Consider the following 27,276-nt stretch of genomic DNA (forward strand, 5'->3'; position numbering starts at 1 on the left):
TCATGTTCGACCACTATTTACACGCACACAACCACACTTCCAATAGAAAACTGAGCAGGTCCAAAAGACTCGAGCTTTGATGATGTGCGCCGTCAACGTTCTCTTTGGCTCCTTGCAACGGCATAAAGTATCTCTGGAATCCATAATAGATTTCCTCTGACCTATAGCAAAATGACTTGCTGTCCGTGACCGTTTACGAGAGCTCTAAACGACGAATTGACCTCGACAGAGATTTTACCGGTCGCTAAAAGAAAAGAAAGCTACATAGAAACGGTCAAGGAAGCTATTTGGAACTCCTTGTTCCTGGATCCTGAAGGTTAACGCGTAACAGTGTCATGATGGGGGAACAGAAAGGATTTTCAGCAACGCAAAGAACAGGTTCAAGGTCCCTCTCCCGTGCTGATTCTACTTCCCCGGGGGATGGATACAGGGGGCAGCAGGGGAACAGGAAAGGTTCAAGAGTTTGGATTTCAGTCGTGTTTGATATTTTAACGACATGTAGCATGTGTCTCTCACTCTGGCTGGCTCCCTATGCGAATCCGACTTTGGAAGAGGGGTGTTGAGCAAGGCCCCGAAGAATTCTAGCGAGCTGAAGCTGCTCTTGTACGGTACCTTGAAGGTGTGTATGACATGTTCTTTGCTGAACTTTGATGAGGGTTGAAGCTATTCAATTACCAACCCTAGCTGAGGGGTTGGAGGATGCTTAAATGATTGAGGATGAAAGGAACGCGGTCATTTGTTGAATGTATCGTTGACAAGGAAATTTCCATCGAAGAGAAAACAAAATACAGAAGTGAATCCAGGGCAACGGAAGACTGGCGTAGCCTACAAGTCAGGAGCGAAGATTTCGAGGCTGCAGATACCGGATATCACAGTCTTTGCGGAATTAGGCTTTCTCGGCTGAACGGAGAAGAAACGTCCGGTGACTTATTTTCGAATCGGTAATAACGTGGGAATTTATGGGAAATGGGTTTCTTCATGGTCAAGGAGGCCATGCATTCCGCCGCAACTCTGTGCTCAATATGGCCTAATCATTCCTCTCCCAACCATGTTTTACACCGAAATGTTAACGACACCTTTTCCCTGCCAGACCCTCTTATAAAGCAATGCTTTCTCGCTACAGACCGACTTAACAATGCACCTCACTTCCCTGGAGTCGAGTGCTGCTCGCTTTCCTTCCTCTGTCATCTTCAAAACACCCATCCTCGATGGAAGCGGCTCGTTGGTCAACTGGAACTCGATTACTTACAGTCAATTCCACGGCGATGTCTTGCTGTATGCGCGATACTGGGCCAAGGTTCTTGGACATGATCGGATTCCCCAACGATCCGTCGTAGGACTTTGGTAACGTGCTTTCTAGTTCTCCGACCTCACACTCATATTCACTGCTGCTACCGTAGGATTGGTGGGTACACCTATCAGGATGTACTTCACATATACGGACTCTCTCGAGCTGGATACATTCCTCAGCTCTTCAGCCTTCGACTCCCTAACCCAGATGTTATCTTTGAACTTCTCCACAGAGCTCAGGCCCGCGCTCTGATCTGCGATCAAGCGTTTCACTCTGTCCTGCAAGGCCGGCCCGTGCCCGTTCACGTTGCTTCTCCCGTTTCAAAATCCGATGTTTCGACCGACCCACTACCTGAACTTCCCGTCGTACCTAGTGACGCAATCGCCTTTTTGTTCCATACTAGTGGGTCCACTTCGGGGAGTCCGAAGCTTGTTCCTTGTACTTACCAGTGGTTGGACGCCACCTTGCTCAAATCGGGTCAAGTAGCTACTCCACGAGTTTCTTCTCGTCAAGATGTTGTTACTTGGATGTGAGATAATCACGTATCTATATTGTTTGTGTTCAAAATCTGACCGCCTGACAATCGCACAGGGGAAGTATGTGTCACATTGCACAAACATTCAGTACGTCTTGTTGCTAAGTAATAAACCTTCTTCATCTTATCCTTCTTTAGTGCTCATGGGGTACATACAACACGGCTCGTGCGTGGTTCAACCTACTACTATCTCATTCTCCTCGGAGGAGCTCATGGATATGATTCATCATTGTGGCTTGAATCGGTTGAATCAGTTCGCTGCTTTCCTTGCAATGCAGCTACGTTCGTCCCGCAATAACCCCAAACTTCTATCCATGTTAGCCGATCTGGATGAGGTCCTATACGGCGGCATGCCCCTTCCCCAAGAGGAACAAGAATGGGCTCTCAGAAACAACATCAACCTCAGGGTCAGTTGTCGATTTGACTTGGGGATGACAATGTGACTTAGATGGATTTCCTAGAATCTGTTTGGTAGCACAGAGTGCGGAGCGACTCTCGTGTCTGTGGGAGGTTCTGGGGCAGATGCCAATCTCCTTCGCCCTTTGGAGGGTGTGTCGTACAGTTTTGAACCTGTTCATCCGTCTTCTGAAGGAGCTCATCAATCCACGGGAAGAATATTCGAGTTCATCGTCCGCGCTGACTCCCGGGACTGCCCTCATCCGACCTTGCGACACAGCGACGGACATTTTCACACCGGAGACTTCTTCCACGAAGTTTCCCCAGGACTTTATGTATTCCGAGGTCGAGCCGACGATTGGATTAAGTCTGAAAATAGTTTAAAATGTGATGCAAAGTATGTTCGATCTCAGCCACGTTTGGTATTTGGTCGTCCAATCTAATTCTCGTCTTTACTTTCCAGAGCCATCGAAGACAATGTTCGCACTATGTGCGGTAATCTGGTTTCTGATTGTATTGTCGTAGGCACCGGGCGTCCATCGCCTGTGCTGTTCGTCGAACCCGGTACCGGTATGGATGACGATAAATTGAAAAAAGAAATCATCAGGAAAACGCGGCAATTCCACTCGCGCAGATATCTCCATGAACGCATCACTTCCATGAACATGGTCGTTGTTGTTCCTCGGAATACCTTGCCACGGACCGCCACCAAAGGAAACATCAGACGCAAAGCGGTCGAAGATATCTACAAAGTTCAGTTGGATCACATTTATGGTCTCGTTTAGTGATACCTCACCTCTGGAGGTCTCGCGGCGGGACAACTGGACCCTTTGGACGTTACCTACTCTGCTGATAGTATCAAACCGAGGGATCCCAAATCTCGATGTAGCCATTTCTTCCCTACAATTCGTTCACTCATATCCATTTCACTGTATCAGTAAGTAGCTTTCTTCTCTTCGATAAGTCAAGGTGCTGGCGCTTTTATTACCTACTGCGTTTATCATTATAGATATTTGAATCGCCATTTTACCAACCTCCGTTCCCGGAGTTTGCATTCGCGCGAAGTGGTATTTAATTTGTAATGAATCATAATTTGCGGCTTTGAAATCATCATTATGGACTCATATCATCCGTAGCTTTACAGAAAGATAAACTATCAGTTTCAATAGCAAAGCTAAATTTGACTACTTCAGGAACACCGGGAATGCGGACGGCTCCTATGACCATGCATTTTTGCTTTGTCCTTGCGGATCCCAAGGTCTCCTCGTCCTCCGTATCTGCACGGTGATCTGGCTTCAGGTGCGATTGAATCGCAGGGGTGGAGGTCAATGTAATGTGGTGTGACAAGGGCAGTAGCATGCTGCCATGAGGGACTGGCAGATGGCCGTCGTCTGCGGAAAGCGAAGTGAGAGGATGAAGATGCTGCTTGTAGAATTTGAAGTGCGACATCGAATGTTGAAGCTCGGGTTGGGAAAACGTAAGCCCCCAATTTGTGAAGATGATGAGTGGCCTGTACATGACGCGAATACGCTCAAGAGCAATCAAGATGTGACGTAGCGGGTTTGAAGCGTCTTTAACCGTATTATATCCAGCACGGGAGCGAAGTTGCTCGATGGCATAACGATCTGGCCAATAAAATGCGCTGAGAGAGTCAATCGCGATTAAGCCAATCTCTTGACGCATCATTTGAGATGAGTGATACAATGGGAGATGGAGGATAGACGAAGCTAGTTGGTCGGACGATGATGGTCGGAAGATGTGAAGAGAGTTCAAGCAGCGATCAACAAGGGTCTGTAAAGTTTGAGAGAAGGGGGTGGAATGAAGTGAATGAGCCACATGGGAAGTAAAAAGACTCTTGAACCTGTTCAGGTCAAAAGAATTGTCCGAGTCGAAAAGAACAGCCCCCTTGCCCCAGCCACCCCCGGTGGCAGGTGATATGCAGATGATTATTGCAGCATAAAGTAGATGGGTTTTGCCAGATCCTGAAGCACCTTGAACTTCTAATACATTTCCCGGTGTTAGTGGGAGACCTGGAACAAGAACAAGTTCTGATTGGGATCGAATTCCGTTGAGCAACTGCTGGAGGGATTCGTGGTGGATTTCTTCCAAGAGCATTGTTACCACGTGACCATTTACCTTCCCATCAACTAACCTCTTGCTGGCCAGGATGGCAAGCACGACACCAAAGCGACTGAGTAGAAGTTTCCCGATTTCGAGAAGCGAAACTGCACGGTCTGCTACTGCCTCCCCTCGTGTATCTTCCTCTCTCAGTACTCGCCGTACCCCAACACCTGCAAAGCTCGCTGCCACCGCCGTTGTCAATGGCAGCACCAATGAGTCCCTCAAAGAAGACATTGAACGTATAGAACAGGTAGATCAGTCTGGAATCTGTGGCGTTCAATGATTAACCTTTCAATTTATAGCTGCGATTACAACTTCAAGACAGGGACCAAACCATAACATCCCTGTCTACAGAAAATGACAACCTTACCTCGGCCCTACACACGGCGGAGACTAGGCTGAATGAACTCTACGCAGAACAAAGCCGCTCCGAAATGGAGTTATCTCAACGTATAGAACTTGCTGAGAAGTTCAGATCTCAGGTCCATGAACTCGAGAAGGAAAAGAGGGATGTGTTGCGGAGGTACAACGCACAGGTCTGTCTTTAGTCCGAAAACATCGTTCTGATACAGATTTTGCTCATCCTTTATGAAAGATGACTACCTTTGATGCTGAACGTCAAGCGTTTTATGATAACGAACAACACCTTAAATCGCGTATCCAGTCACTTACTCAAACCCGTCGTAAACAACCCGAGCCTTCAATCATTTCCGAGGCTGAATCGGAAACCGAAGTTGAAGAGGAGGAAAAGAATCCAACTATTGTTGAATCGATAAAACAAGATATCAACGATCCAGAACAAGAGCCCGCAGAGATTACATCTTTGAAGCTAGAACTTTCCACTCTTTCCACCTCATATACCTCTCTTCAAAGCACCCTTGTTCTCTTACAAAGCCAGCTTGTTGACCTCAAAAGGGTCAACCATGAACTACAAGAAGAGAACGAGAGCTATATGATACTTCTCAGAGAGAAAACACTCAGTGGCCAATACGACGTTATGAAACAAATGAGGACGTCATCCACTTACGATGAAGACGGCGATGATGATGATGTTAGTCTAGAGAGTACAGGCAGAAGCACACTCGACAGAGTGGAAGAGGAAGTAGAGGACAATCTGGGACAAGAGCTGAGAGATGTTCAAGATTCCGATTCCGTCTCTTCCAGGCATGGTCGCTCGCGAAAAGGGCAAGGTAGGAAACGCGGACAATCTACTTCCCACTCCCCAAGTTCTTGCAAAGGAGAATCACTTGCGGGCTTACCTATCACAGGTCCAGGCCTTGACCTGGCAGCTGAACTTGGTCGCGCCGAGAATAAAGATATCGTTGAAGGAAATGCCGTGGACGATCGTGACCGTTCTGTCCTCAGCAAGAGCAAACGGTCAAAGAAGGATTCTGGGACAACCGGCGAAGGACTTGAGTCGAGTCCTTCCATGAACGACTTGGAGTCTCTTCGGTCGGAAGTTAAGGCCCTCAAAGACGCCAACAAAGCTCTTTCATTATATGCCTCCAAGATCATTGATCGAATTATCGCGCAAGAAGGCTTTGAACACGTTTTAGCGGTTGATTATGACAAAGAACCACCTACACCCTCGACCGCCACTCCCAAGTCCCCAATGCAACCAACACTATCGAAACCCCGTCGCCACTCCGTCATGGCACCCTCACCAGTAACACCGACCGTTAGTGATTCTTCACAAGTTAATAGTCCTTCTGTTCCGAAACTGGGCACACCGGTTGCACCAACTCCTAGTTCAAAAGCACAACGCCGATCTCTCTCCTTCGATTGGAAGAGTTTCTCAATATTCAACATAGAAAAGAAACCCGATCCGAATCTTCGCCCACTAACACTCAAACCGGGAGCAAGTCCTGTTACAGGAGCGAGGAAGTTGGAAACCCAAGAGGACGATGAAGATCGTAAGGAGAGAGAACGTTTGAATGCTACAATGAAATTGATGGGTATCCAGCCCAATCCTGCAACACCACCAATTATCCAGAAATCCTTTTCTTCTCCTGGGCCTGCACCTGCACCCTCCGTCAACCGACGCTTTTCCTTGTTTGGCCCGAGAGTGACCAGCCCTCCAGCATCCGATAGCTCCTCCCTGCACTCCACCCACTCGTCGAATAGCGGAATTCCTGCTGGACTCGGCATCAAAGGCGTGGGGTTGACCCAGGAGGCCTTGGAGCAAGCCGAGGCCCAGAACACGCTAGCAGCATTGGACGCTCATGAGAAAAGCCTCAGTGCTGAGATCGCTAAGGGATCGGGTAGCGGATTCACAGAGATAACTCGTCGTAGCCGTAAAGGACGACAGAGTGGCGGGGGAAGCGGTAGCGGCAGCACCGTGTGGAGTGCGGGCATGAGCGGGACGGGTGAAGATGACTAGACACACTCAAAGTTCAAACTACACATTATGACGGATAGCTGGATGACTTCAAACTTGTGGTGAATATTCTTAATCGGCAAACCTACATTACACTGCAGCTGGTAACTGTTGCTTATACCCGTATCCCTATCCCCCTAGAGCTTTATATTTAAATAATGGCATCCACGAATACCCGGAATGATGAATCGATATAACGAAAGTCGCCTCAAGGTTTGACTCGGAAATATCGACACCGACCCAGTAGTAGTCATGAAAAGTGTGGCTGGAGTTTATGCCGCACCCATTTATTACTATTCTTTCCTTTTTAGGAGCAGCGGCGCTGCAAAATTCAATTCGGGGTTTAGGCAAGGAGAAGGAGACGGACAAAGATAAAGAGGAGTCTGCGCCTACAGGGTTCCATCCACCTAACATGTACAAGGGCCCCTCTGGATACTTCCAATACAGTCGAGGATTTATTCCATGTATCGCTACCAATGGTTTCAGCTAGTCGGCGAACGGGGGAAACGTCATGCCAGTTTCGAGACTCTGTCGATAGGTCAGATCGCATTGAGCGCACGAGACCTACGAACATGAAGTAAATGTTCTGTTTCCTCGTGTGGTACATTCTCTATAAACCCATCCAACTGAAACTCGTCCTCTGTGATAATTACGACCGGTTGAAGTGGGTCCGATTCTTTTACCTTGGCTTTCGCACCTCACGAAGAAACGCTTGAACCGGAAACCGCACCTTGTGCGCTTGTACCTTCACCTCGACATTCCATGTCCTGCCATGTCCCGCTCGTCCATCACGTGTCAAGACACATCTGTCACTTTCGTATCGTTCATGCCGCCTTGCTTGGTTGCCATCACCTGCCTATCTTACTGTACATCCTTATTGGAAAGAACGCAAACTTGAGTGAGGAGGTCGCAGGATAATTCCATCAGTCAATGTGAGTGCATTTTTTATGGCATTCTGGCATGTCTTGAAGTATTCAATCCCTCCTTCAGCTGGATGCAAACGACGAGTCATACATTTACTTCCGTCGACAAGACTGCGAGGAAAATACGTGCCTCTCAGGTTTCGTCGTACGAAAGACTGTGGCACACGCTCGACATATGGGAGGAGCGTAGAGAGCTCGTTGAGACTAGGCTCAAACCCCCTATAGTCACCGAAAAGGGTGATGAAGAATTGCTCAGGGATAAAGAACGACCACCTGGGAGGTCCGAAGCGACGTGCGTACTTGCTGTCGATATTCTGACTTTGAATTCATCGCATTTTTGTAGACGAGTCAAGATACCACAGAAACACGAGGCTCATACAACCAGTCGACTGTGGACATCGCCAAAGGAGCGCTACGAGATATCGAAGCAGGGGACGAACAAGGAAGTAAATTAGCCATGTGAAGACATTACCTCGGACGTATGTTTTCCTTCCAAGCCTGTAATGTAGTGCTCTGATAACGTTTTGGTAGACTGGTGGATAGTTACAGTCGCCGTCAGCTTACGCTTCGCGTTTGTTCAAGTACGTCACTCCGCCAGATGCGACTTCACTCTCGCCTGGCCTTGGGAAATGGCCAGACTCCCGGTAGCGGTGGTGTCCAGACGTACCGTTCGTTTACGCTATGGACGAGGTGGTAGGAGGTTCAACACGTCCACCACGATATTAACTACGTTCACTTCATAACGCAAATGAGCTCGCGAATATCATGATGGCGAGATAGACGAAGAACTCCTCCTCTCCGGCAAACATCCGAGTCCAGTAATTCAACAGGTTCTCGTGGCGGTATTCCGATCCAACGGCCTCTTCTTCCCTTGGTGGGAACTACCTCTCCCTCGATCGTGCAGCTCTCATCTTCATCCCACCTCAGGAAACATCGGATATAGCTGAAGCCACTGTGGATCCAATAACGCTAAAGTGATCTGAGAGTTTTCGTTATTTATTTATTTTGTTGAAACTCTCTTGTTCCGGGCCAGATAAGTCGCATAACTTAAAAGTTACTTACTACATAGTACGTATTTCGAAATTTTTGTAATTTCTTCGACCTCTCTCGCACCATATCCTACTCTCCATCGACAATAGTGCTGTAAAGAGAACAAGTTACATTACTGTATGGCCCACTAGAAGTGAACAATCAAAGTCCGTTGTTATTCAGTGGCAACTAGTTGTTAGAGGTCATCATTATCCCACTGATGATAGAGAATGACCAAGTCGCAGAGCGAAACTCCTTGAAAAGAAAAACATGACACGGGTTCAACACCCTTACATGACTGAGAAACTTATCAGCACCAAGATGTTACACAAGGGTCCGTTTGCAAGTTTCATCAATTTCATCAAGAGAGAACGGTCTCGAACTGAACCACTGCCGCGAAGGATGAACAATGAACCGAGGTCGAGCCCGCAGCCTTCAGATGCCCACAATTAAGAATTGCTCCATGAGCCAATTTAGCGAGGCGGACTGTGAAGAATTCATCTTCCCAAGATAGATAGATAGATACACAGCACGCTACAGGCACCTGATCAACCAAAGGACAACGCCGAGCCACTACTAATGTTCTCTCTAAAATATCGCCTTTTGATTCCGGGTACAGTAACGTCTGACTTCAAGATTCTGGTGGGGAGTGTTTGACGAGTGTATTTTCCGCATGAGTTCGTATCGTTTGGAAAGGATTGGAGGAGAAATGGGAATTGGATAGTATTAATGGATGACGCATCCGCTCAGTCTGGCTGCAGGAAGAAGTTACTCTCGAGTTGCGACCAATAGTCTACGGATAAAACTTACAAGACCCGTTTCCGCTGCTGACCAGAGAGAGTCGCACCTTTGCCTTCACCTATCTGACCAGATATGGTCTTCAAGGTCGGTTCAGATGTGCTTTGAATACTAGGTTTAGGGTGACCTGGTGGCGTTGGAACTTTCACCTCGCTGCTATCCAGCGAGTCCAGAGCGGTCTGCAAATCGCTTAGGCCGTTGGCAAGTTGTTCACGAGCTTTGCGCTTCACGCGACGCAAATGGGACTTGGAATATGGGGATTGCGTTAAAGGGAGTCCTGCGCCATACGACCAGGTCGTCAACAGATGTTACTCGACAGCAAAACGAGTGAGGCTCACGTTCTAAGAGGGCTTCTCTTCGCATCTGTTTTCTAAGGCTTGTCGATTCTCGAATGCTTGGAGGTGCGAGAAGATTATTGGCCTGGTGTTTTCGTTCGCATCACTTGCATTCATGAAGTTGGATAGGACCACACCGATGTTTCAACTAAGCTTTCGATTTCCGCCCGTTCAATCTGTTGTGAATCCGGCGTTGCAAACTTTTTGGCAAGTCTTAACGACGACGAGGCATGACCTGGGGTGCGTTTTTGGCGGTCTTTAGGCTGCATTTTCAACGATTTGGAGTCCTTTACGAGGTAAATTCCGTTAAGAGTACCATGATAATCGGGTTGAAAGTACAGCACTGACCGGCGAGTGACCTTCAATTTAAACGTGACGTAGCATCAACTTACATTCGGGATACATGCCAATAATCTCGTTCAAAGTTTCACTGTTTCACGTTCATATCGCTGGGAATAAATTGGAATTGCATAGAATTCGAGTTATTGTAAGCGTAAGCTAGTTGAAATACCATGCGTAGTATGGATTCATTGAGTACGCAACCGCTTTTTTCATGCATGGGCAAGACCATTTCTCGAGCGATGGGTTTGAAATTTCGCGGCGATATGTAAGTAAGCTGCTGGCTCTCCGCTCAAGTCAACATCAGTGGGGTCCCTGAACCAAGTCGCAATGGATGTCGATGAGTCTCCGAAATTGAGTGCATGAGCGTGTAAGGTCTACTTATATATTTTCCTATCAGTGGATCCAGGAGATTTCGGGACATACTATTTTTTAGTTATTGCGCTCTTGCTCTGCATTACTCAACTTGAATTCGTTGCCCCGCTTCATTAGAGTCTAGTTGGAAGTCCAACCATGTATGTTTACCTAACCAGTAGAATCATGAATGCTACCACGAACTCTTTCAAGTTATTTGTATGTAGGTGATTGTGCAAATGTGTCCTATTCGCAACCACAGCTGGAGGTCTCAGTTCTACATCAAATTCTAGTGGCTGAAAGCTCAGGTAACTGTTTTGAACGGCTATAAGCAAAGAACCAATCAACGGGAGACTCGAGATCGGATTTACACCACGGATGGTCACTTTGAGGCCAGTATTCCGATACATGTCATTATTGTAAACAGTGATACCTATTATGACCAATGGTCGAGGACTTGCAAGAGGGATATTCGCAAAAATAACTCTCAAATCTTCAGTCCAAGGTTGACATGAACAGCCTTCACTTGCATGTACCTAGATTCACCGCTTCAGCAAGAAGAAAACGAAAACGATAGAATTAAACTCACTCTTCTATGCCTTCCTGACCCCACTCTCGACCGATCCCAGACTGCTTGTATCCGCCAAAAGGTACTTGCACGTCTACCAGTCCGTAGCAGTTAACCTCGTAAGACAAGAGGGCGAGTCAGCACTTATATGTAGCGACTGGTGGTATTCAACGCACAAACGCCATTCCAGCCTCTAAAGCATGTACCACTCGAATGGCTCTGCTGTTGTTCTCCGTGAAGACACCGCACGCTAATCCATAGGTCGTGTTGTTAGCCATCTCAATAACCTCTGACAGCACTGTTAGAGTGTACCACCTTGATATAAGGGATACCAAGTAGCTAACCTTCTTCTGTCTCAAACTTGATAAGAGAAGCGACGGGGCCAAAGATTTCCTCCTTGACAGCTTTCATTTCGGGTTTGACGTCTGTGATAATCGTGGGTTGGATAAAATAACCCCCATTGCCATGCTGATACCCGCCGACGTGAATAGTTGCGCCAGCTGTCTTTGCAGACCTGATGTGCCCCATGACACGCTGAAGTGCTCGTCAGTTGCCGAAACGATAACAAATGGCCTTTCGTACATCAAACTGAACCTGGGATACTTGTGGTCCATGCTGCGTCGTCTCTTCAAAAGGATCTCCAGTATGAGATCCCAGATTCTGAGCGACTTTGGTCATTTCTGCAATGAACTTGTCGTAAATCCCTGCTTGGACAAATATACGAGATCCAGCTATGCACGCTTGGCCTGTGTATCGGACTCGGAATTGGGTACCTGGTATCTTGATACAGAAGGAGATGGCTATATCTACTCACCCATATTGAAGCTGGCCGGCTATCCATCAGTGTTTTTTATCCTGCCCAAGAAACGTGAAGCGTACAATATGCCGCTTGAAGACCACTTTACGGCCTGTTCTAAATTGGCATCGTCAAAAATTATATTCGGCGACTGGAATTCCCTATTCAGCAAAACAAACGGGTTTATAACAGGTGCGGCACTTACTTTGCCGCCTAACTCGAGATGCACGACCTTCAAGTTTGACTTTGCGGCAGCCTCTTGTATTTTTCTGCCAACAACAGTGCTCCCAGTGAACGAGACAAGAGAAATATCATGGTGATGTGCGATTGCGTCTCCGACAGTGTTTCCTGTTCACATCTTCGTCAGTCAACGATAAGGGACTCGCGAAATGTTATTCTCACCATATCCGTTGACAATGTTCACAACACCTGGGGGAAATCCTGCTTGACTGACAATTTCCGCAAACTTGAGCGCGGTGAGGGGTGTTACTTCAGACGGCTGTAGAACGATTTCCCTTAGATCCCAAAAATGAGATAAGGAGGAAACGAACCTTGATTACGACCGTATTTCCAGCAGCTAGGGCTGGAGCAAGCTTGTTACAAAGTAGTAACTACATAGAGTTTCCGTGGCATCCGTGACATCAGAAAATTGTAGTGGCGATACGGGTAAAGGCAATTGACGCTTCGTTACTTACCAAAGGTAAATTCCAAGGAATGATATTTCCCTGCGCACAATGTAAGAGTTAAGCTCAAAGTCACCGAAGGAAAGAGAACTCACTACTACACCATATGGTTCACGCCTCGTGTAGGAGAACTTGGTCTCGTTGGTCTATGCCATGCGGAAATTGTATGTAAGTCTTTAGTCTGAAGCGCGAGAACTTTGCAGATTACTTCAATCGTCTTTCCGCCAACTTTATCTGCCCACCCAGCGTAATACCTGAGTGTCGATACCGCAAACTTGAGGTCCATGTTCTTGGCCATCATAAATGGCTTTCCTGTTGGCATAGGAAACTACGTCGGTCTCCCATCCCGGTTTATATAAATTTTAATACTGACCGACATTGAGAGCCTCCAATGCGGCGAATTCATCAACGTTAGCTTCCAAAAGGTCGGCAACCTGTTTGAGGAGTCTGGCACGTTCGGTTCCAGGTACTTTTAGTCCCCATGAGTTTTTGTACGCCTGAAAGAAAACGTCCATGTCAGCTGGATCGAAACAGGAAGGATTATGACTACCACTCACCTTTTTGGCGGCAGCCACAGCAAGGTCAACGTCTTCAGCCGTCCCAGCATAAACGGACGCGATAACCTTAGTCGTCGCTATGAAAGTGCTGCCACCTCAACTTGAGATTCTAGTCTGGTTGTGTTGTGTACCCACAAGGATTGACAACCCTGAAAGAAAGATCCTGTCATTTTATAACCAACGGTTATTGACGGGCACTCACTCAATCTCCCCGCTTTCAACAGGTACAACGAAAGAGCCCCCTATGAACAACCTTGTGTCCACCGACACAGTCCCTCGGTAAACCGGTGTGTTGAGCTCCAAGCTAAAGCTAGTCGGGGCCATGACTCCAGAGCAGGGAATGAGGCTGTGAACTACATCCTCAAAAGGCTCCTGATTAAATGTAAACGGTGCTTCACGTCACGAGAGATCAATGCTTTCGAACTCTTCCCCGAATCTTCAATCCTGGCGAGTCCGACGCCATGGAGTATCCCATGACTTATAAGGCTATAAAGCTGCGAAATTTGGGGTACTTTCAATTGAATGCGTCGTGCCGGGTCACGATCAAATGGCTGTCTTGACGGAAGTGTCGATAAGTAGTAAAAACACTTCGCGTTGGTGCAGTCCTCCATCTCGTCGATGAATGGTGGCTTTTCGGCATTTTTCGGCATTTTTGGTCAAGTACGTACTTAGCGAGCTTTGTACCCAACAAGTTACCCTTCATGTGTGCTGTGGACCAATAGCTGGAGGAGAAAAGTTGGAAAGGCCAGCCGGTAACTCTTTACTGATGAAGGAAAGTATGAGTCCTGTTTTCTAATGATGATCTACAGGCGTATCCAGCTCGACGTCCCCCGTTAGACCATCATCCAAGGCAGTCCGTTCTTCTGCCTCTTTCCCTAGTTTCCTCAACATACGGGCATCTTCCACTCCTACCAAAACAACGCTCGCCAGAACGAGCAATGCACCGGCTATAACTGGTAATGGCACAGGCCTCCCTAAGAAGAAATCCCCAACGACAGCAAGTGGCATGGTAAGACTAAATCCGACGGTAACAACCAACGGAGAGGTCTTTAACATAGCAAATACGTAAAGGTAGTCGCTCGACCATGTTATCGCCATCTTGAGAGAAATTTAGTGGCGCAAAGAGGTCAGAGAGTTTAAACTCACATTGATCAAAAGACCTCCTATCTCTTTACGGTTCGATGGGAGCTCGAACTTTTCCATCCCGGTTACGTGCAGGAGAATAGCCAGCGGCCACAGGGTTATGATGTTGAAAATGCCAACAAATCCAAAGAATAATTTCATATCGATACGCGACTCCGACTTGATCCCCACTTTCAGCGTTATTGTGTAAATCGCGTAAAACAAGGCAGATGTCAACGCCAATGCATCTCCCAGCAGCAAGGGTCGCGGACGTTCATCAACAGACTTCATTAACGCAGTTGGGTAGGGAAGCTTCAAATCCTTATTGTCAGAAAGCGCAACCAGTATAGTCCCTCCAATGCTGTAAGTATGGTTGTAAACTCAGCAAGGTTGATTTGAATTATTCAGTTTAGAGCTTGTACCTTATTAGAACCGCACCAACCTTCATCAACGTCAAAACTTCAACTCTGAACAATCTGCCGATAATCATGGTGAAGAATCCTGGAGGAAAATGTCAGACAAAACATCCATAGCGAGAAGATATTTCAGAAAGTTACCACTCATGCTGGCAAGCACCGTAGCACTGGCTACGCTGGTATAATCCACAGCAATATTTATTGACCAGTTTGCCACGAACCTAGAATGGACGTTGATATTTTCAACTCTCAATGACGACGGTGGACGTACCAAAAAAAACAAAAGATAGCAGCCAGCCTCGCAGTCTCTTTGGTGGTCAGGGGTGGTAAAGCTTCTGGATCGGATAGATGGGGTATTCGCGTATTGAACTGTTGATTCTATGAGATAGGTTCATAAGTTCGGGTACAGTTAAGGGTGTATCGTACCTCCTCTGGAGATAATGCCTCCACTTCGGTCCTTAACGGTTCGTACTCATCTAGACCCGACGTAATTAGAATAAGGTTCAGAATGTCGGAAATGGTCTACCATTTGAACCATGGGGGGGTCGGTGGGTGTAATGGCGGACACCCCGCTTGACGAGATGAGGTATAATGTACAACGCGAATGTGCTGGTATTTAGATAGGTTACCCTAGCCATTAACGTTCGGACTGTCAGCAATCAACAAAGACAGGACCACAGATCTTACAGAAATGCCTTTTCATATCCGCCTTCAAATATAGCCTAGTGAGCCTTCTAAACAGCACGTCTCCGCTAGAGGAACATGTCACTAAACCTGAGTTATAAAGCTCGAAGACGTCCAAAGGAAGACGACAACGAGCAGCAGAGCGATTCCTATCACATAGTCGATGTACCCCTGGCGGTCAGCATTTGATGATGAGGTCGGAAGAATGGACTTGGAACGGCTGCGAGAGTGTGTGGATGAGGAGGTCGTCGGATCCATGGTGGTTGAACGACCCCTACCCGGTCCGTAAACGTCGAGCGTAGGGAAGGAGATGAAGCTTTGAATTCGTGAGGGTTCGTTGTAAAGTAGCAGATCGAAGTAAAAGGAAAGTCGCTCAATGCTCACGTCAGTTCCAAATTGTCACGAAGCGGCTTTTACAGTATAGTACATGTATTGGTAAGGTCCAACGTCCAAGGGTTGGTAGGTGGCATTTAGAAATGGGAGATGCTGTCGATATAGATACATGGTATAAGGTATATAACGGTAGGTGAATGCAACGAGTGATGTACTCAAGTCTGAATCACGCCCAGACGAGAAGCAGCAGGCAGAGCTTTGACCTTCTCGAATATGCGGTAGAGACTGATGATGAGATTTATGCAATACATGACCAAACCGACCCCAACGAGGCAAATGAGCGAGAGTTGGTCATCGCAAATCATGTCTCCGATACTGCCTTCAAAAATAGGTAAATTACTGTTGGGGCGAGGTAGCTGGTTATACCATGCAGTATGTTCCGCAGACGCGCAGGGTATTAGGGATGTAAAAAAGTTTTCAAACGAGAGGGATAGGGCAGCCGACCAAGCGCATATGAACAAAACTTCTGAAAGGGTGTGCGCCAATTTCCCCGATGTTCGCCAGAGACCCAGGGGCCGACCGAAATACTCCAACTGCCAACGGAATATCAGAGACGAGGACACCTAAAGCGAAGCAGAACAACCAACATAAATAGCGATCATTACGTGCACAAGTGTTAGGGGAGCAAATATAATGATAAGAGTGCTGGAAATGGGTTTGTGTCAATTCGATTTGGCTAAAAGAAATGGTTGTCACTTACGGGGAACTACCAACAGCACCCATGATTCCGTTTTCTGACTCTCGACGCCTGATACGAACGGATATACCCAGCGCCGCAGAGGTAAAGGAAATGTTTATGACACGAAACAACTGCAAAAACTGATCAGCACCGCGCCAAGAGAAAGACAAGGCAGCGCACCAAAGGAACATATGTGTTGGTCAATAAGAAAATCCTGAACCTCTTCTTGCGTGCAGTCCATGATTTTTGGTCTTCGTGAGAATTGTTTTCAGACGATTCAGCTGCATTTTCAAATATGTAAGAGTTGCCAGTTTCAAGATTGCGATTGGGACCCTGAGCATCTGGACGGGCAGTCCAGGGAGTCTCCCAACCAGGTGTAGGGTTATGGGCTGAGGTAAAGGGAGCAATTGGGGATGGCATTTGTATTGTACGATTCCATGGCTGTCGGGCAGGCTGGTCGCCGCCGTTTTCATTCGTATTTGGTTTTTCTCCAAGTCTCCTGGAAAATGTGGAGCTGTCTCGGAAGGCTGAGGTAGAGGACGGTAGCCATGATTTGGATGACCTGAACGTAGTAGGCTTTGGTTTCGTTTCGAGAAGATATTCCGATGGATTGGTTTCTTTGTTGGGGCGAGGAAGTGTGAAAGCCCACCAGCGACTTGGAGCGCCATCGATGGTTGACTGAAATGAGGCAACATCTGAAGCTCGAGATTCTGGAGTTGGACCATGCTGAACGTCAAGAGGTTCTTTGGGGGAAGGTGGTTCGTCTTTAGCCCATGCTGTCAGAGACAGAGAAACAGTGTCACTAATGGCGATCAAATGTAACATAAAAAGGGAACTTACGGGGAACAGTTATGACCGTCGATAATGGAGGAAGAAGAGGTCTACTACCACGAACACTGAGGGCCCGTACGCTGGAGGACTGAGAAGGAGAAGGAGGGCGAGGTCGAGGAGAGGTCGACATGTATCCGAGTTGGGAGTCCTGGTCAAGCCACGATTTGACGGGCCCTGCCCAGACCCTTGGCTTCAAGAGATGTTCAGCCTCGGAGAATTCTTTCTGAGAATCGTTCAGCAGACTGGGTCCTGCGATAGATGGTAATGAGAGAAATATAAATAAGAGATAGAGTGACTGTCGTCACGGCCCGCAGTGCATGTACGGTATGTATCACCGCCTTCCTAACCGCAAACCCGTTGTTTCGTGTATCGAGGTGTTGGAACATCGACGTACTTAACCTGAGTCCTGACCGCACTCCACAGCCGGCGCCCTACCTGGCCAAACTTACGATAATGGTGAGCCCCGCATATCCTTACGTACAATCTCACATGTTAAACACTTTAGGGCCGTTTGAGCTCACTGACACTACTACACTATACATCCCCACACGACGAGATGAACCATTCAGCTATAGCTATCAGTCTTCTAAACTTCTGTCTCCAGGGCGGTTCGAGGAGGAGATCTGCGCAGCTATCTTGGCAAAACACCGTAGTCCAACCGCGGTCTCTTCAGTTTGGTTCTGCTCGCCCTCGGAGCGGAGGAGAAATCGAACAAATCACTCTCAGACGTAACGACATCATCATCATAAGAAGAGTCGTTCCTTGAAGTTGAATGTCGCGGACGCTTTGAGCGGCTGTTAAAAGTTGTTGAAGACGCCAGACATCGTTCATTAGATGCCAACGCCTCGAAGAGTCTGTGCACATATTCCAAGCACACAAGTTCGACGCACGGTACCCTCAGGATTCCTTGATCATAATCTGTTCGTATTCTTTCCAACGATCTTCCGTCCTTGTTCTTGTCTTTTGTCAATTTTGAATACGCATCTTGGACCTACGAACAGATCACAATTTGATTCTCATGAGTCACGATGCTTTACTCACCTCCGGCGAAAGAGTGTGCCATTCCTCAACTGTCAAATTCTCCGCCCTTTTGCAGCGATAGAGGCCAACATAAGTCATAGCCAATTTACCCTTGTCCTTTTCTCCGACAAAGACATGTTGTTGCTGTACATCCAGGAAGGTCTCGCGATCCCCTCCCAATCCAACAAAGATATAACCGTGTTCTCCTGGGGTGTTGGGACACCATGGATTCTGATGAATGTTGGGACATAGGTATCCATCCATGTTCAACTCCTTCGCGATGGGTCTTTTAGAGTCAGTAACTCTATGGTAAGAGATGATTAGTCTCCGAACAGGGAAGGGCACGAAAGTATAAGCAACCTTACGAGAGTGGTCTGAATGCTGCCACCGATTTTATTTCGCAATTCGTCACGAGTAAATCTCCTCTTTCCTGTGTCAATACCACAGACTGGTGAAGGAAGAACACTTGCGCGTTGCTGGGGTAGTCTGTTTGAGACTAGAGGTTCCCTCCTTCGAGTAGAGGACTGCGCTTGTGCGTCCAGCTCCGTTTCCGAATCTGAGCTCAATTCGAGAATATCCTTGTCGCATGAACGCAGATTCATCTCTTTGCAATCGGAACATTTCTGATATAGGCAAACTGGTGAGTAAAGCGAAAAAAGATCTTAGGGTACTGTGCCGACCTTCGATCCGAGCGTTTCTTTTCTTGCTGCCAGCTTGGACTTAAGATCGTCAATCTGAGTGTGGAGATAATAAAAAAATTAGAATGTAGTTCTAGGTATGTTGCGAGACGTTACCTGTCCTCGTTGCTTCTGGAGGTGCGAGTTCAGACGTTTGATCTGCGGAATGTGTACGTCAAGGCTACTCGAGGGTACATCATCAAAACAAACCTCCTCATGTAATTCAGTGCATTTTTCGCCGATAATGCTATTGATCTATTCCGTCAGGATCAAAAGCAAATGTCGAAGGTGATGCATCAGTATCAGCTCTCACCTCAAGCGACAACGATTCACGCCACTCGTTCTTCAATTTCTCAAGTTGCTGAGCGACGGCCTCTTTTATCGCATCTTGTCCGACAAGACTAGTCTGAGTCTCCCTTCCATCATGCGGATTTGATGATTGCTAGAAGAATAGGTATATCAATACCAGAAGGAGGAGCATGCTGTCAAGTCTAACCTGGCTAATAGTAATGGCCTCAGATATTCCGAGTTGACTCGAGATCACTGTTGGTACAGGGATTTGGGTTTGGTTATGGATTTTTGCTGTCGATTGTGGACCATTGTAGGTGTTTGTATGATGCTTTCAGGTATTTTCGTCAATCGTTCGTCCCTATTAATTAACACTGGTTGGGAGACTAACCTGACTGCCATCTGTCGGCCCAATTGAGAGAAGCCGTTCATGATAAACACTGGACCAAGGATCATCTTGAATCGAGAGGCTATTCATGATCTCAACAGTACTGAGAGGAATACTGAACGAAAGTTCGTCGAGGTGACAGGACGCGTCCATTGGACCACTGTGACTAACACACAGGTAGGCGTACCGGCTGTGACCGATATTTGGGAAGATCTTATACTTAGCACACAAAGAATAAGCGGATGTCGCATGTATATCTACGGAGCGTAAGTAAACCCAATTAAATCTATGCGCGATGGTACTAATATTCATAGCATGAATGTTAAAGGATTCTCCATGTAGCCCTGGAAAGCAGACAACCATCTGGCAGCGACGGCACCGTCCACAGTCCGATGGTCAGAGCTCATTGTAACTTTCATGGATCGCACGAACTCGAAACCGCGTTCGTTATTAGCAGGTACCATCTTGGGCTCGGTAGAACCGACGGCCAGGATACAGGACTGAGGCGGGTTGATGATAGCGGTGAAGTGGTCGACACCATACATGCCAAGGTTAGAGATCGTGAAAGTACCGCCCTGTAAGGACCCATGTTCAGCTTTTACGACTGGTAAGAACGCAAAGGCTTACTTGATACTCAGAGGGTGACAGTTTGCCGTCGCGTGCTTTCTTCGCAAGAGCCTTGGTCTCAGCGGAGATTGTAGCCAAACCTTTCGAACCGACGTCTTTCACGATGGGAGTTATTAGACCGGTAGGTGTCGCGACCGCTACAGATATGTCGGCCTTCTTGTAGCTATTTCCTGATGGTGAGTTGCAAAGTAGACCTGAAAAGGGGTCACGCACGTCCTGATGACTTCGCCTAACCAGGCAGAGTTAGCCTCCGGCACGTCGGCCAATGCACATCCAACAGCCTTAAGGATGAAGTCGTTCACACTAAGTTTTGCGCTGGGGTTCTTTTCCGCGAGTGTTTTGTTAAACACCTCCCGAAGCTTGAGGATCTTGTCCATATTAATGTCGACAGTGACATAATAGTGCGGGACTTCCTGCTTCGACTGCGTTAAACGGGACCCAATGGTCTTTCTCATACTGGAAACGGGGGTGTCGATGTAATCGGCAGTGGGTGCAGTTGCAGGCTGGGAGGCAGCAGAAGTTGCACTAGCAGTGGACTGGTATTTCTCGACGTCTTCGCGAATGATGCGTCCGTTTGGGCCTGAACCTTTGACCTTGTTCAAAGGAATACCACGTTCGAGGGCAATCTTCTTTGCGATGGGCGACGCGAAAATACGGTCACCTATCGGCAAGTCTGGCTTAGAATCTTCCTTGAATTGCTGCGGAGGTTGGGATTTCGGAGCCTCCGGTTGCGGCTTAGGTGTGTCAACCTTTTCCTTGGGTTTTGAGTCTGCCTGTGAGGGCTGAGACGAGGCGTTAGACGCCATATCAGCAGCTGCCGAAAGGTCATCCCCCTCCTCTCCGACGATCGCAATGGTTTGACCAATCTTAACATTTTTCGTTCCGTCAGGCACCTGAATTCATGGATATGAGTCCACAGTCGCACAACAAGCACAAGAATGTACACACGATAATTTTGGCCATTATCCCATCGTCCTGAGCTTCCACGTCGATGGTCGCCTTGTCAGTTTCCTGCAGCAATAACGTTAGATCAGAAAGCGAGAGAGGAACGATCGGGTCAACGTACGATTTCCAGAAGAACATCGCCTGCAGAGAAACTTTCACCCTCTTTCTTTTTCCAGGAAGCTATTCCACCTTCCGTCATTGTAGGACTCATGGCAGGCATGTTAAATTGTGAGAGCGCATGCCTGCGCGCGGAAAGGTGGAAGCCTGTAGCAATAGTGAGAGAATGTAAGGAGAAATCATCACCAAAGACATACGACGCGAAAAAATGCGGGCAACGGAGGTCATACTGACGAAGGAGAGGGAAGGTCGTGGTCGTGTCTGGTGTCCGGGACCCCAGTGGAAGGAACTTTTGTGCTGAACAAACAGGTGCAATCCGAACTTTCCCTTGGACTGAACGTCCACCCGACTCGTACGGTTTCGCGTAACTCTGCGCCACGGTTCATATATTTTTCCCACTGTCTTGTCAGAAAGTATCTATCGCTATAGAATGATGTCGGACACTCTACTTCCTGGTCAACCCATTCCTCTGCCCAAAGGTCCCACACCTAAACTTGGAACTGGAATATATACGAAGGATTCGCAAGCAAGGGCAAGTCTGGTGGGTATTACGACCTACCAAGGATCTGTCAGTCGAACCATTCCTTGTCATTCTCAGCGAACCAAGGAACCTTTCATAGACGCTGACTATTTCGCGTGTACGACCTCACCCACCCTCTCCCAACTCTATTGTGCTCGGCTCGATCACACGATTATCCCCATCGCAAGCACTGCTGTCAATATCAGTTGTCGATGGAGTTCCATTACCACCCGGAGAAGAATTCACTGGCGTTATTCGTTCGCAAGATGTCAGAGCGACAGAAAAAGACAAAGTCAAAATTGGAGCTTGCTTCAGGGGAGGAGATGTAGTCCGTGGTCTTGTTGTATGAAGTTATCGCTTGAATCGACATTGCTCCCTGAACTCAAACATGAACTTGATTAGATTTCTCTGGGAGATGCACGAAGTTACTTCGTTACGACGGCACGAAACGACCTTGGAGTGATTTTTGCGACAAGTGAAGCTGGTAAAAGATTTTCTTCGTGGCCATCCTGATATTGGATTCATACTCGCGTTTCAACAGGTGCAACGATGGAACCAGTTTCATGGCAGGTAAGTGGTCGGTGGGTTGGCTTTGCATGGACTCACCAGGCATTGGGCAGGAAATGCGGTGTCCCAAGACCGGTAATATCGAGAAACGCAAATGTGCTAAACCTGAAGGTCTATGAACCCCATCGAGAACAATTGTGGACTTGGTAGAACTTGTGGCTGTGGTCCTTTGTTATTGTTATGTAATCCCAACTGAGCATAATTGGAAATATCGTGAATGATCCCAACTTGGACGGTTACCAGTTTCAAACGGGTTTCTTTGGCCTAAGTTCCTCAGGCTTATCTCACTCTGTCCCCTCGATTCCTTCATGACCGCCATTCTTTCTCCCACAGATATCCTTAGAAAGGATAGGATGTCCTTCGACGATTTGAGGTACGGTTGAAAGTGTTGGAGTGTTACTGAAATAACCTGCTCACGTCTTGCAGTTATTCGTCGTCGACAGACTGGCGAGCGAAATATGAAGAGGTATGCGCCTTCGAAATATTACATCATACTACTAAGAAGATTCCAGGTTGCTGAAATGCTAGCAGAGACCCGAGCCGAGCTCGACGAGTTTCACACAGCCAGCAAAGAGTTGGAGGCAGAACTAGAAAATGAGTTGCAACGGACTGAGAAAGCGCAGCAAGATTTAAAGGTCAAGGTTGCAAAAGCGGAAACCGAGAAAGAGGAGTGGAAGGTGCGTACGCACCGTTACTGCGCTGTTCTGTAATATTCATCAGCACTTGTTCGCTTTAGTCCAAGTTCATGTCCCTTCAGACCACACACAACAGCACGACCACATCCCTTCAACGCGAACTTGATCAATTAAGACAAGAACACCAGAAACTTAAAGTGCAATTCCGAGAACTTGAAATGGGGAATGACGATTTGGAAAGGACAGAACGTGCCGTATCCTCCAGTCTGGCAGACGTAGAAGCGAAGTACTCGCGTGCGTTGGAAGAGAAGATTCTTTTGGAACATGAATTGCTAGATAAAGCAAGCGTAGAGGAACAGTGCCAGCGATTTAAAGACGAGTTACGAGGTAGGCATTTCTTAATCCCTTCTCGGACTGCTCTCACCTCCTTCAGATGCGAATGCGGAGATATCCATACTCAAAGATCAGCTCGTTTCGCGTGCCTCCAACTCTTCAGAAACATCTCTTAACTCACAGTCGCTTCCTCACATATCCTCCATGCCCTCTGACGATGACCTTCTCAACACCCCAGAACCCTCTGACTTACATCAATCAGAGCCTGATAACCTGGAAAGAGGCGAATCTTCTTCAATTGAGGAACAGGATCTCACCCCACGCAAACACACGACCGTGACCACGCCCCGCAGTAACGGGCAGTCGGCCCTTCTCCAACGCGCAGGTTTCCAACCAGGGAGGTCCATCGCTACACCTCCAAATGGCTCCGGTATTCCTCGGTCGAGTACTCTACCTTCTTTATATTCTTCGTCACCTCGTTCACCCGTGACTCCTACCCACCGGCCTGTTTTCGCTCGCAATGCATCAACTGTAAGCAATAGCTCAACTACGAGCACTGCCACTTCGAGAAGTAAAGGTGTGCAGATGGTGTCGGAAATGCGTGCTCGAGTGAGGAACTTGGAACAGAAGATTCATACCCGTGTTCCAAGGCTTCGACTGGGAAGCATGACAAACCGCTCTGTATCTAGTATACCGCCGTCTGCCCTTTCTCCCACACAAAGTCCCTCCAATAAATCTATACTCGCCGGATCAAGTATCGAAAAGCAATCCTCTAGATGGAGTAGTGACTCAAAGCGAAGTACAGATGGTGAGGCGAGTAAAAAGGATACGGGAGATTCGTCGGGTTGGGTTCTCATCATGGAGGACTCGCCTTCTCCGCCTAGAGATAGACGATCGTCACGCTCAGGCGCTTCTCGAACATCGACATCGACTGCTTCCAGTTCCTCCTCCCCTACTCCCGAATCCTCCAAGTCTTCACTGTATCGAAGTACTGTCGGTACAGGCTTACGGCGACCTCAATCACGGCTCTCCGGCGGAAGTACGACCACCACTAGTTCCATTCCAACACCCGCTTCACGTCCGGCAACACCAACATTACTGCCCTTGCCCTCAAGCAGTTTGCATGTCGCAAAGCGTTCCACCGGACCAGGTCTGACTTCCTATCTCTCACAGCCAAAACGTTCATCGTTGGGATCTAGCACTAGTACCATGGCGATGAACAAGAATAACCGCGACCGGCCCACTACTATGCCGCCGTTTGGTCGGTCCCCATCGCCAGACAAAGCTTTACCGAAATTACCTCCTGGCCATGAGAATGTGACCATTCGAAACTCGTCGAAGCTTGCCCCCTCATCTTCATCTTCTCTTCTGGCCCAAAGTAGGATTGGTCGTCCAAGTAGTGGTGCTTCTCGTAAGCGGAGTTGTGGAGATGGCGAGGGTAATACTTCTAGACCAAGGTCAGGCAGTTCAGCTGGGCCATGAAGGTGATTTGTACTACGTTTTCTATTCCTTTGTCTTCATTTGATCGGTTATATGAGCTGTTCATTCATCTACACCATCTTGACTTATTACAGATTTTTATCTTACAGAATTTGTTTGGGCAAACCAACTCTTACTGACCACACTCATTCATTGATTTCCTCTTTCCATTTCCTCACGATCCGACCTTGCCTTCTCTGCCACGATCTACGGCGTTGTTTGTTGGGTCCAGCTTCAATGATGTTAATTATAGCTAGATGGGTTTTCTCTAATCGACTACAAGAGTCAAGCTGTTACCCATATTCTCGATACCTCCTCTCGTATGCCACTAGTTGTAAATGTGCTTTTAGCTATTTCATTGAATGTAACTAATGAGTGTCTGATGATGCCATTCTGCTTACCCTGAGATTGCAATGAATGGCACCATGCACGTGAGCACTTCCTCCTTGATTCCAAGAACCATGGCTACCGCTGGAACACCCGCGAGTTCAATTACAGAGCGATCTCTCAATCAACAAGTTGTTCTGGAAGAAGATGAATATACCGCCGCACTCTCGCACATCATTGCTCGCGACTTTTTCCCATCCCTCGTTCATCTCGATGCCACAAACGAATACCTCGATGCCCTTCGCTCCAGAGACCCTCACCTTATAAACGCTTCAGTTCGACGATTAGAACAAATAGTCAGCACGCCGGTACCTTCTGTTCGCCACCGAGTCTTACAAACTCCTTCGCAGACTCCTTACGCAGCTGGACCCTCCGACACACCCCTTCGTGGCGGTGAGGAGCCGCCAATGAAAAGGGCACGGTATGACGATAGTCTTGGCCTAGATGGGTTCCAAGCACGGTACACGTCAGAAGATAACTCGAGCTTTACGCAGATATTGGATGAGGAGAATCGGCAGCGAAGGGAGAAATGGGCTTGGGCTTGGGAGGCACAAAAGCGGGTGGAAGAGCAGAGAGGAAGGATGATTGAAGCGAGGGAGAGAATGCTTATTGAGGCCCCTCAAGCGGCTGGTGTGAGAGAAAAACTTGTTATAGAAGCACCGAAGCCCTTTGGTCTTCTTATGGATAAGAAGGACGAAGAGAAAGAGGAAGACGTCGAGGGTGACGGGGAGCGTGAAGATGGTCAAAACACAGGGCAGGAATTAGTCCTCAACACGTCAAATGAAGGAGATGAGCAGGTTGATGTGATGGCTTTGAAGAAAGATAAACGACCTGCCGGCGTTGATGGGTGGCATTTCAAGGTACGTGTTCACAAGTCTTCAAAGTTCGATAACGCACATAACTCCTACCATAGGCACGGAATTCTCTTATGTTCTCACCGGACGCGGACAGCTGCCCTTATCATGAAAACTCTCGCGTGGATATTGTACCCAAGGGTGAAGAAAGAACCATCCACTATTCAAGTACACGTCTGCCAGAACAAGATGATTCTGTGAATCGCTCACAGTCATTATCCTCCCCTCCCAGTCCAACAAGGAGTAGGATTGACGCTGCTATTCAGGGAACACCCTGTATGTCATTATACTTATCTGGCTCGAAAACATGTTGAATTGAGAACACTTTCAGATCACCCACGTTCACCGACGATCAATGAATTCTCATTTCTACCTGCTCTACCATCGCCTACGCCATCTGAACTTGGCCCCGCCGCTGTCAAACAGCTCATGACTTGGGGAACATTAAATGCAACCCCACGGATACTTTCCCGATCTGATGATCCAGCCAAAGATATGGATATGCCGCCACCTAGTACGCCTTTCCGTATATCTGAGCCATCATCTCGCGAAGCGTTGTCGCATCGATTATCGAGCATGGCGTCAAAAAGTTTGAGAGCCAAGGCCGGACTACTGGGTCTTGGTCTAGGGACCCCAGGGAAGCCTTTTTCTGGCCGAAAGGGAGACATGGGACCTCCTTTAACACCTCGACGGGCTGAATCGGCAAGAAGTCTCACCCCCGCCGCGAAACGGCTCCTCAACCGTTCTACAATGGGGAACCTGACTGCAAGACGCGCAGAGGCGATGGAGAAAGCTGCTGGTTGGGACACAAGGAAATCAGAAGAAAAGGATATGAGCAGAGTAAGATGGACACCGACTCCGAGCCCCTTCACGAGGCGCTAACCAACGCAATAAGCATGCAACAAGAAAAATATCCACACTGGCGACACCAACCACTATGTCGGCTTAGAGTAGTTCCCAGTGCCCACAGCACACTCTCGCGATACATCCGCATAGTATCTCCAATCCTGATATATGTAGTATGCCAGTGGAATAAATAAGAACGTCATTTCGTGAGTAGTGAAATTATCGTGTCCCTTGTTTAGTTGTCATCGTCACAGAAGCAGAAGGGTCGGTAACCGGCCTAGGTTTTAGCACTGGCCCGCTTACGGTGTTATATACCTATGAGAACTGAACTGAACATGCCCTGACGGTGATGGAGGTGATGGAGGT

General features: G+C 47.7%; 13 protein-coding genes across 13 annotated transcripts; 6 read left to right on the top strand and 7 right to left on the bottom strand.

The window, feature by feature from the left end:
- Nucleotides 1-968: 968 nt before the first annotated feature.
- E1B28_001176 (uncharacterized protein) lies at nt 969-3,212 on the top strand. The gene is made up of 6 exons (XM_043147083.1): nt 969-1,344; nt 1,401-1,820; nt 1,883-1,914; nt 1,965-2,233; nt 2,288-2,619; nt 2,686-3,212. The coding sequence occupies exons 1-6, from the start codon at nt 1,136-1,138 to the stop codon at nt 3,005-3,007; spliced, it is 1,584 nt and encodes a 527-aa protein (XP_043015788.1). The 5' UTR covers nt 969-1,135; the 3' UTR covers nt 3,008-3,212.
- Nucleotides 3,213-3,278: 66 nt separating this feature from the next.
- E1B28_001177 (uncharacterized protein) lies at nt 3,279-4,337 on the bottom strand (the record flags this gene model as incomplete). Its single annotated transcript, XM_043147084.1, has 1 exon — nt 3,279-4,337. The coding sequence occupies one exon, from the start codon at nt 4,335-4,337 to the stop codon at nt 3,336-3,338; it is 1,002 nt and encodes a 333-aa protein (XP_043015789.1). The 3' UTR covers nt 3,279-3,335.
- Nucleotides 4,338-4,389: 52 nt separating this feature from the next.
- Nucleotides 4,390-6,723, top strand: E1B28_001178 (uncharacterized protein; the record flags this gene model as incomplete). Its single annotated transcript, XM_043147085.1, has 3 exons — nt 4,390-4,593; nt 4,646-4,879; nt 4,939-6,723. 3 exons carry the CDS (start codon nt 4,390-4,392, stop codon nt 6,721-6,723), a joined length of 2,223 nt encoding a protein of 740 aa, XP_043015790.1.
- Nucleotides 6,724-7,714: 991 nt separating this feature from the next.
- E1B28_001179 (uncharacterized protein) lies at nt 7,715-8,098 on the top strand (the record flags this gene model as incomplete). The annotated part of the gene is made up of 2 exons (XM_043147086.1): nt 7,715-7,935; nt 7,987-8,098. The coding sequence occupies 2 exons, from the start codon at nt 7,715-7,717 to the stop codon at nt 8,096-8,098; spliced, it is 333 nt and encodes a 110-aa protein (XP_043015791.1).
- A 1,050-nt stretch (nt 8,099-9,148) lies between these two features.
- E1B28_001180 (uncharacterized protein) lies at nt 9,149-10,166 on the bottom strand. Its single transcript, XM_043147087.1, has 4 exons — nt 9,943-10,166; nt 9,809-9,890; nt 9,483-9,747; nt 9,149-9,427 (listed from the first exon to the last, which is right to left on the bottom strand). Exons 1-4 carry the CDS (start codon nt 10,072-10,074, stop codon nt 9,304-9,306), a joined length of 603 nt encoding a protein of 200 aa, XP_043015792.1. The 5' UTR covers nt 10,075-10,166; the 3' UTR covers nt 9,149-9,303.
- A 600-nt stretch (nt 10,167-10,766) lies between these two features.
- Nucleotides 10,767-13,629, bottom strand: E1B28_001181 (uncharacterized protein). The gene is made up of 17 exons (XM_043147088.1): nt 13,305-13,629; nt 13,238-13,251; nt 13,103-13,179; nt 12,919-13,042; nt 12,754-12,857; nt 12,641-12,691; nt 12,558-12,587; nt 12,414-12,473; nt 12,265-12,361; nt 12,068-12,210; nt 11,946-12,013; nt 11,881-11,891; nt 11,649-11,812; nt 11,411-11,600; nt 11,243-11,355; nt 11,088-11,182; nt 10,767-11,034 (listed from the first exon to the last, which is right to left on the bottom strand). The coding sequence occupies exons 1-17, from the start codon at nt 13,424-13,426 to the stop codon at nt 10,986-10,988; spliced, it is 1,512 nt and encodes a 503-aa protein (XP_043015793.1). The 5' UTR covers nt 13,427-13,629; the 3' UTR covers nt 10,767-10,985.
- A 265-nt stretch (nt 13,630-13,894) lies between these two features.
- E1B28_001182 (uncharacterized protein) lies at nt 13,895-15,582 on the bottom strand (the record flags this gene model as incomplete). Its single annotated transcript, XM_043147089.1, has 9 exons — nt 13,895-14,200; nt 14,249-14,585; nt 14,647-14,725; nt 14,782-14,861; nt 14,912-15,009; nt 15,067-15,116; nt 15,167-15,270; nt 15,328-15,362; nt 15,415-15,582. 9 exons carry the CDS (start codon nt 15,580-15,582, stop codon nt 13,895-13,897), a joined length of 1,257 nt encoding a protein of 418 aa, XP_043015794.1.
- Nucleotides 15,583-15,872: 290 nt separating this feature from the next.
- On the bottom strand, nt 15,873-17,357 carry E1B28_001183 (uncharacterized protein; the record flags this gene model as incomplete). Its single annotated transcript, XM_043147090.1, has 5 exons — nt 15,873-16,250; nt 16,305-16,362; nt 16,418-16,527; nt 16,577-17,172; nt 17,237-17,357. The coding sequence occupies 5 exons, from the start codon at nt 17,355-17,357 to the stop codon at nt 15,873-15,875; spliced, it is 1,263 nt and encodes a 420-aa protein (XP_043015795.1).
- Nucleotides 17,358-17,858: 501 nt separating this feature from the next.
- Nucleotides 17,859-19,753, bottom strand: E1B28_001184 (uncharacterized protein; the record flags this gene model as incomplete). Its single annotated transcript, XM_043147091.1, has 9 exons — nt 17,859-18,218; nt 18,269-18,551; nt 18,608-18,870; nt 18,928-18,981; nt 19,042-19,083; nt 19,135-19,179; nt 19,238-19,366; nt 19,421-19,543; nt 19,604-19,753. The coding sequence occupies 9 exons, from the start codon at nt 19,751-19,753 to the stop codon at nt 17,859-17,861; spliced, it is 1,449 nt and encodes a 482-aa protein (XP_043015796.1).
- Nucleotides 19,754-19,908: 155 nt separating this feature from the next.
- On the bottom strand, nt 19,909-21,517 carry E1B28_001185 (uncharacterized protein; the record flags this gene model as incomplete). Its single annotated transcript, XM_043147092.1, has 6 exons — nt 19,909-20,175; nt 20,228-20,390; nt 20,441-21,120; nt 21,176-21,238; nt 21,294-21,436; nt 21,487-21,517. The coding sequence occupies 6 exons, from the start codon at nt 21,515-21,517 to the stop codon at nt 19,909-19,911; spliced, it is 1,347 nt and encodes a 448-aa protein (XP_043015797.1).
- A 202-nt stretch (nt 21,518-21,719) lies between these two features.
- Nucleotides 21,720-22,495, top strand: E1B28_001186 (uncharacterized protein; the record flags this gene model as incomplete). Its single annotated transcript, XM_043147093.1, has 5 exons — nt 21,720-21,857; nt 21,910-22,152; nt 22,212-22,293; nt 22,351-22,379; nt 22,430-22,495. 5 exons carry the CDS (start codon nt 21,720-21,722, stop codon nt 22,493-22,495), a joined length of 558 nt encoding a protein of 185 aa, XP_043015798.1.
- Nucleotides 22,496-22,684: 189 nt separating this feature from the next.
- Nucleotides 22,685-24,826, top strand: E1B28_001187 (uncharacterized protein; the record flags this gene model as incomplete). The annotated part of the gene is made up of 5 exons (XM_043147094.1): nt 22,685-22,749; nt 22,803-22,842; nt 22,889-23,053; nt 23,113-23,398; nt 23,445-24,826. The coding sequence occupies 5 exons, from the start codon at nt 22,685-22,687 to the stop codon at nt 24,824-24,826; spliced, it is 1,938 nt and encodes a 645-aa protein (XP_043015799.1).
- Nucleotides 24,827-25,229: 403 nt separating this feature from the next.
- E1B28_001188 (uncharacterized protein) lies at nt 25,230-27,119 on the top strand. The gene is made up of 4 exons (XM_043147095.1): nt 25,230-25,506; nt 25,561-26,070; nt 26,124-26,340; nt 26,396-27,119. Exons 1-4 carry the CDS (start codon nt 25,237-25,239, stop codon nt 26,944-26,946), a joined length of 1,548 nt encoding a protein of 515 aa, XP_043015800.1. The 5' UTR covers nt 25,230-25,236; the 3' UTR covers nt 26,947-27,119.
- The last annotated feature ends 157 nt before the right edge of the window (nt 27,120-27,276 follow it).

This window comes from Marasmius oreades, chromosome 1 (genome assembly GCF_018924745.1).
Source record: "Marasmius oreades isolate 03SP1 chromosome 1, whole genome shotgun sequence".
NCBI lineage: Eukaryota > Fungi > Basidiomycota > Agaricomycetes > Agaricales > Marasmiaceae > Marasmius > Marasmius oreades.

Bases quoted from the DNA above. Each gene is read 5' to 3' on its own strand.
- E1B28_001176 (XM_043147083.1), top strand. From the start codon at position 1,136: ATGCACCTCACTTCCCTGGAGTCGAGTGCTGCTCGCTTTCCTTCCTCT. The intron at 1,345-1,400 runs GTAACGTGCTTT...CTGCTACCGTAG, and splicing joins CGATCCGTCGTAGGACTTTG to GATTGGTGGGTACACCTATC. The intron at 2,234-2,287 runs GTCAGTTGTCGA...TGGATTTCCTAG, and splicing joins GAAACAACATCAACCTCAGG to AATCTGTTTGGTAGCACAGA.
- E1B28_001180 (XM_043147087.1), bottom strand. From the start codon at position 10,074: ATGCAGCCTAAAGACCGCCAAAAACGCACCCCAGGTCATGCCTCGTCG. The intron at 9,891-9,942 runs GTGTGGTCCTAT...CGAAAACACCAG, and splicing joins AAAGCTTAGTTGAAACATCG to GCCAATAATCTTCTCGCACC. The intron at 9,428-9,482 runs GTAAGTTTTATC...TTCTTCCTGCAG, and splicing joins CAGCAGCGGAAACGGGTCTT to CCAGACTGAGCGGATGCGTC.
- E1B28_001181 (XM_043147088.1), bottom strand. From the start codon at position 13,426: ATGGCCCCGACTAGCTTTAGCTTGGAGCTCAACACACCGGTTTACCGA. The intron at 12,474-12,557 runs GTAAGTAACGAA...AACTCTATGTAG, and splicing joins TTCCTTGGAATTTACCTTTG to TTACTACTTTGTAACAAGCT. The intron at 11,183-11,242 runs GTGCGTTGAATA...TTGTCTTACGAG, and splicing joins TAGAGGCTGGAATGGCGTTT to GTTAACTGCTACGGACTGGT.
- E1B28_001188 (XM_043147095.1), top strand. From the start codon at position 25,237: ATGAATGGCACCATGCACGTGAGCACTTCCTCCTTGATTCCAAGAACC. The intron at 26,071-26,123 runs GTACGTGTTCAC...CTCCTACCATAG, and splicing joins TTGATGGGTGGCATTTCAAG to GCACGGAATTCTCTTATGTT. The intron at 26,341-26,395 runs GTATGTCATTAT...GAACACTTTCAG, and splicing joins TGCTATTCAGGGAACACCCT to ATCACCCACGTTCACCGACG.